The sequence below is a fragment of the Nicotiana attenuata genome, unplaced genomic scaffold (genome assembly GCF_001879085.1).
Source record: "Nicotiana attenuata strain UT unplaced genomic scaffold, NIATTr2, whole genome shotgun sequence".
Lineage (NCBI taxonomy): Eukaryota > Viridiplantae > Streptophyta > Magnoliopsida > Solanales > Solanaceae > Nicotiana > Nicotiana attenuata.
The window spans coordinates 1-6761 of NW_017671700.1; the positions used below are offsets into that span (position 1 = coordinate 1).

At 38.7% G+C, this 6761-nt stretch overlaps 1 protein-coding gene across 1 annotated transcript; it reads left to right on the forward strand.

Moving 5' to 3' along the window:
* Positions 1-145: 145 nt before the first annotated feature.
* LOC109209756 lies at positions 146-2587 on the forward strand. The gene is made up of 6 exons (XM_019373083.1): positions 146-313; positions 804-1083; positions 1186-1327; positions 1409-1541; positions 1849-2279; positions 2455-2587. The coding sequence occupies exons 1-6, from the start codon at positions 146-148 to the stop codon at positions 2585-2587; spliced, it is 1287 nt and encodes a 428-aa protein (XP_019228628.1).
* The last annotated feature ends 4174 nt before the right edge of the window (positions 2588-6761 follow it).

Below are 6761 nucleotides of genomic sequence, written 5' to 3' on the forward strand. Positions count from 1 at the left end.
GATGAAGTATCTTCTTTGAGGAATGATCTAAATTCATTCAAAGACTACGTGAGTTTTGTATGCCATTAGTAAACATTACAGTTTTGAAATTAACATTCATATATTTTTCCATCACCTATCTAATTTTTTATGTTTTGATTAGGTAATGGGCGAGTTCACGTCTTTAAGAACATTGATCAATGAAAACTTTAAGAAGATTTCTGACCAGATTAAAGTAAATCAGCCCACAGTGACACGTGATGATGGTATTCAAATGTCGCCTGATGTCGACGTGCAAGATAAACCTAAAGGCCAGCCAAAGAGTGATACAACTGTCCTCGAGAATTTAGAGATTAATATTTTTTAACCTCTGTTAGTTTATGTTTATATAACCATAATAAGACTATATGTTTCTTATTTATTCATATTAATCATCAATACCACACCATACATATTTTGAAATACAAGTAAATACATGTTACTTAAGTTATACATAAGTATTCAGTATTATATAAATACATATATAAACTGAGACATGTATGTAGTTGTATTTATGATTATTTTCAAGCTGTATTCTGCTAATGTATACTATATTTTCAAGTTGCAAAGAACCTACAGTTCCATACAACTACATACAACATAATCTAAATGTAGTTGTATTTAAGTTTTACAGAATACAGTATTCATTAAAAGAATACAATATTTATTAACTTGAAACTACAGTATACAGTAACAGAATACAGTAACTGAAACATGTATGTAGTTGTGTTTATGTTTATTTTCCACTTTATAAAACACTCATATACATCTGTATACATCAACAGAATACAGATGTTAATCCTGTTTCTGATGAAGCAATAGTTGAGGGGAATAATACATCTGAGATGTTGTGTATCATACTACCTATATGTGTATCCAAAGAAGTACATGTATCACAGTTTGAGTTGCCAGACCAGTTTCTTCCAAGTCAAAAACCAGAAGCTAGAATTATGATACATCATGCAGCAAAAAATCCAGCAGATGCAACCCCATTAGCCTCACATAGGAATCGGCGTGCAAGTAGATGGTATTCTTCGCCTTATGAGTCAAACTTCGACTCCGCAGGTTAGTAAATTTTTAAAAAAACAATGTATTATAAAGTTATGATCTTCTTCCCCCTTGTATCTATAATTAAATGGTTGTATTCATGACTTTACTGAACAATAGGTACCTCAGTTAAGTTGACTCACATATTAGACAAGAAACACCTATTTGAAGATGATTTGATTTCGGGACCACATCCTACATTAGTCATTCAGGAGTATGAGAAATGGGTTCGTGATGGTCTTATCGCTAAACATTATCAAAAGTAAGTTTTTAACTCTGTATGTTTATTCAATATATTTATAATTTAAATAATAAATATATTGTATTTTGAAATTCATTGTAGAAGTGATTTGGAAGACCATTACAAAAAGAACAAGTCAACACTGCATATACCGTTGGATTTTGGCGTTGATCAAGTCACTTCAAAAAACTGGTTTTACCTTCTCTCATTTGACGGCAAACTATGGAATGACAATGTAAGTTAACCTCCTTCCACATTCAGTTTATTAAATGTATTCAATATCAAATAAATACATGTATTAGCCATTATGTATGTAACATACAATTTTACTAATCTGTTTTCAGCAGTTTATATTTAACATAATACATGTTCAATTCTATTTTCAGCAGTTGATATTTTCTAAATTTCATTCAATATACTGACGCTATGTATTCAATTTTACATGTAGCATATTGATGTCATCTTTTACTACTTAAGAAAGAAGGGAAAGTACAACCAAATACCCAATTTCCAATTATACAACTGTTGATTATATATTCAAGACAAGAATAGCTGAAATATTCGATGCTGATACAAATAGTAATGCAAATGTAGCCGAAGAAGAGGATGTGGTATGTGAATACATAAGGGGCTACAGATTGCTGGCAAATGTACCGTGGCATACTGTTGACAATGTCTTGATACCAGTCAACTTGAAGGACAAACTGCATTGGGTATTGGCAGTTGTCTCATTCAAGGATAGATGTATCAAAGTGTATGACTCCATTAGATCATCATTGCATGATGCCTATGTGGCTTCAGAGATAGATAAGCTAGCTAAGCTTGTACCTCTGTATCTATCGATCAGCGGTTTTTACAGAGATAAGCAAGGCATAGATTGGACTCATGACTCAGCATACAGTGACAAGGCACCAACTGATCCCTTTGATGTTGTTTTCATTTCAAATCTGTCTCAACAAAATTCCGGGAGCATGTATGTGTTTAATCCTTTTCCTTGAATCATTTTTCTAATAATATGAATTGTTTGTAACTATTTTAATGTATTCTTTCAGGGATTGTGGGGTGCATGTCGTGGCATACGCATAGTTTCTGAGCACCATTGGTTTGGTTCCACAAATAAAATTGGATGCCAATTTACTCCGTCAAAGATATGGTGCCCTCCTTTGGGACTATGCTATGCGAAAGATAGACGTTGATGCCATAAGCGAGAGCGAAGCACCTTCAAAGATTCTTAGGCACATCACTGATTCTGATACGTCGGTTAAGATAATGTTAGAGTAGTCTTAGGTGAATGTAGTTTCCGATGGGAGTTTTTTGTGAATACAGTTTTTTTGGACAGTGTGTTGGTAAAGATGGTATTAGTTTAGCAAAAAAAAATTTAATTTATTGACCGTACCTGTCACGACCCAAACCCCGATCCGGTCGTGATGGCGCCTCTCGTGAAGACAAGGCCAGCCAACCAACCCAAATCGCCTTTTCAAAATAGTTAATATTAATAAGCAGTTTTAGCATAACTAAATAATCATAGTCTAAATAAAAGATTTCTTTATTAAGTGCGGAATACAACCCAAACACAGCCCAAACCGGGGTGTCACAAGTCACGAGCATCTATCAGAGTATAAATACCACTACAAGGCCTAAAATATACAAAAGAGGACTGATAAACATAAGGAAGAAATGCGGTGCTGCGAACGCTAGCAGTCACCTCACTAAACTCCGATAAGCTTAGCCTCCGATCAGCTCAAAACCCGCTACCAGGTGAACAAATACCTGCATCTGCACACAAGGTGCAGGGAGTAAAGTGAGTACTCCAACTCAGTGAGTAATAAAGGTAAATAATAACTGAGCAGTAAGAAATCCCGTAAAACAAACCATCATGTTGTATAGAGCAGTGTAAAACCCTTTGAGAAAAATAGTGAAGCAGTGAAATCTTTAGAAAAACGCCTTAGCTCAGTTTAAACCTCTTTTGGAAATGACTTTTTCAGCGGTTACGCAAATGAATGCAAAACAAACAGTATGGATAAGCACAGAAAATCCGCCCCTCGGGCACAACACTCAGTTATCAGGTAATGTCAGGCAATCAGGTAGATACTGCGTGAAGTAGCACAGACAACAGACAATGGCAGACAAATGAAATAAGGTAAACACATAGAAGCGTACCAGTACCGCTGCGGCATGCAGCCCGATCCACATATCGATGCGGCGTGCAGCCCGATCCATTTATCGTCAACGGCGCTCACTAGGGGTGTGCAGACTCCGGGAGGGGCCCCTTACTGCCCAAGCGCAATATCAAGCCATCTCGTGGCATCAAATCTAGGCCCTCGGCCTCATCTCAGTATCATATAACACTGTTGCGGCGTGCAGCCCGATCCAAAAGTATCCTCACTATAACGACCCTACCGGTCGTTCTGAGTCCTAGCGCTCCGTTCAGTAGTCGGAGGCCATGAACAGCTTCATTTCGAGTATTATGACTTGTACGCGTGGTCGGAATTAAGTTTCAGGAAGTTCAAAGTTAATTTAGAAAGAGAATTCTCATTTCAGAAGCTTAAAGTTGAAAGAATGAACTAGAATTAGAATTTTGAGTAAACGACCTCGGAATCAGGATCCGAAGGTTCCAGCAGGTTCGTATGATGATTTTAGACTTGGGCGTATGCCCGGTTCGGTTTGGATAACCCGGGAGTGTTTTGGGCGCCTATTGTGGAAGTTAGTATTTTAGAAGAAATTTCATAAGTTTGGCTTGGAGCGCATTTCAGTGTTATCGATGTCCGTTTGGGATTCCGAGACTCTGAATAGCTCCGTATGGTGATTCTGGAGTTGGGAGCGCGATCGGAAGTGTATTCGGAGGTCCGTAGGTCATTTTGGAGCCATTTGGCTAAAGATAGAAATTTGAAGGCTTTTGAGAAGTTTGACCGGAGGTTGACTTTTTGATATCGGGGTCGGAATCCGATTCCGGAAGTTGCAATAGGTCCGTAATGTCAAATATGACTTGCGTGCAAAATTTGAGGTCAATCGGACGTGGTTTGAAAGGTTTAAACATCGGAAATAGAAGTTGGAAAGTTCAAAGTTCATAAAGATTGAATTGGGTGTAATCCGTGATTTTCGTGTTGTTTGATGTGATTTGAGGCCTCGAGCAAGTTCGTAATGTGTTTTGGGACTGGTTGGTGTGATTGGTTGGGGTCCGGGGGGCCTCGGGTGGATTTCAGATCGAAAATGGATTTTTGGGAAGGCTGAGGTTTGCTGATTGCTGGTATTTCCGCTTCTGCGGGAATGGGACCGCAGAAGCGGCCCCAGAAGCGGTAGGGGGAGCCGCAGAAGCAGAATTGTTCGAAGGTTCGTGGACCGCAGATGCGGTCAAGGTTCCGCAGAAGCGGGACCGCATCTGCGGAAGTGATATCGTAGAAGCGGAAGGGGCTAGACCCAAGGAAGCCGCAGAAGCGGCCAAAAGTCGCAGAAGCGACATCCGCAGAAGCGGAAAATGCACCGCAGGTGCGAAAATCGTTGGTGGCAGAGGGGTTGTTTTAAAGTCAGATTTTGTTCATTTCACCCATTTTCTTCATTTCATTTGGCGATTTTTGGAGAGCTTCAAAGAGGGATTTCGTCATCTATGTCAAGGTAAATTACTCCTACTCGTTTTCAAGTTAAATACAAGATTATATCATGGATTTAGGCATGAAAATTGTGGGGAAATTGGTGTTTTTAGAAGAAGACCTAGAAATTTATAAATGGGAATTTAGCCACAAATTTGAGCATGGAATTAAGAGTAAATTGTATATTTGAGCTAGTAAAGTCATGGGTAAGCTTTATCTTCGAAAAATTTCGGGTTCCGGGCATGTGGGTTCGAGGGCATTTTGGTCATTTCGCTAAGCAGAGTTGGGAATTTGTATAATTTGAATTGTTAATGAGTATTTGAGTATGTTCTCATTAGTTTGTCGTTAATTGGCTAGTTTTGGTGCAATGTGCGTCGGTTCAAGCCTTCGGAAGAATGTAGAAAGCGGATTATGAGTCTTCGGAGCGAAGTGAGTCTCCTTTCTAACCTTGTGAGGGGGAAATGTCCCCATAGGTGAATTAAATGGTTATGTGCTCCTAATTGTGGGGGCTACGTACGCACGAGGTGACGAGAGTCCGTGCGTAGCTACTATTATGCTATTGTCCGGGTAGTTAGGACCCAAAAGCATGTTATACTTGAATTATTTGTGAATCCATCGATAGCTTGAATTGCTTAAATCACATTAAATTAGTAAATGAATTTCTAAAAGGATTAAACTTCATTTCTTAAAATTTGTTAAAGGAGAATTGGTTTTAATTGGATAAATATTCCCCGATAAGTTCTTAATTGACTGATTGAGCATGTATCCCTATGTGTACCTGCGTCGCATGCATGATTCGCGAGCAGGGTATGTGTTTATTTATGGAACGGGCCGAACGCCTCGGCAGATTAAATAGATGCATCTATGGTTCGTGCCGTTCGACCCTCGGCAGTGCACAGTTTACATTTCTGTTGGATCGGGTCGTCGCCTCGGTGTGATTTGCGCATGTTCTTTGTCGCTTGAGAATTTTAAACGTGGAATTGCTCTTCGTGGCCTGATATAGATTGATAAGATAATAAAAAGTAAATCCTTGAAAAAAATCCTTGTTAATTGTTAAAAGGTGTTTACTTGCTTTACAACTTGTGCATTAGAACTTGCTATATGAAGTCATGTTTTTCTCACACAGTTAGTGTATTATTATTATTGGACCGCTAGTGAGTGTCCAGGTTGACCATCTCGTCTCTAACCCTTCGAGGTTAGGCGGGATACTCACTGAGTACACGTTGATTACGTACTCATACTACACTTCTGTGCATTTTGTTGCACAGGTATAATTTACAGTTGATAGCAGCACGGATGATTTGGGGACTAGGTGAGCTGCACTGTTTGAGGCGACCCACAGCTAGTGTAGTTCCCTTCCAGTACTTTTTTATTTATTTCCTGTCCACTGTACTTCGTACAGATATTGTATTTTATTTTCCTTATCAGTAGTTGCTCATGCACTTGTGACACCGGGTTCTGGGATGGTTTTTCGAAAGATGTGTATTAATAGTTATTTCTTAATTTGAATCGAGACAGAGAGTTTTTTATATATGAAAAATGGAAGGAAAACCCTTAAATTTTCAAAGGTATTAAAAGAGGATTTAATTGATAATTTAGCTGGCTTGCCTGACAACGGTGTCCGGCGCTATCGCGACCCGTAGTGGATTTGGGTCGTGACAATATATTGGTCCAGCATAATATGATGGAAGTTCATATACAAGTGCACCAATCTCCAATATATTATTCTGGAACTTTTCATGTTGCAGCAAAATAGTGACTATTTTTCAATGACTATGCAAACGCTGTCTATTTTTCAATTAGCAGTCTGAAAACTAGCTAGCCGTGCTATTGCAATAGCCGACTGTAACGATCTGACCGGTTTGCGT

Bases quoted from the DNA above. Each gene is read 5' to 3' on its own strand.
- LOC109209756 (XM_019373083.1), top strand. From the start codon at position 146: ATGGGCGAGTTCACGTCTTTAAGAACATTGATCAATGAAAACTTTAAG. The intron at 1,084-1,185 runs GTTAGTAAATTT...ACTGAACAATAG, and splicing joins GTCAAACTTCGACTCCGCAG to GTACCTCAGTTAAGTTGACT. The intron at 1,542-1,848 runs GTAAGTTAACCT...TATATATTCAAG, and splicing joins GCAAACTATGGAATGACAAT to ACAAGAATAGCTGAAATATT.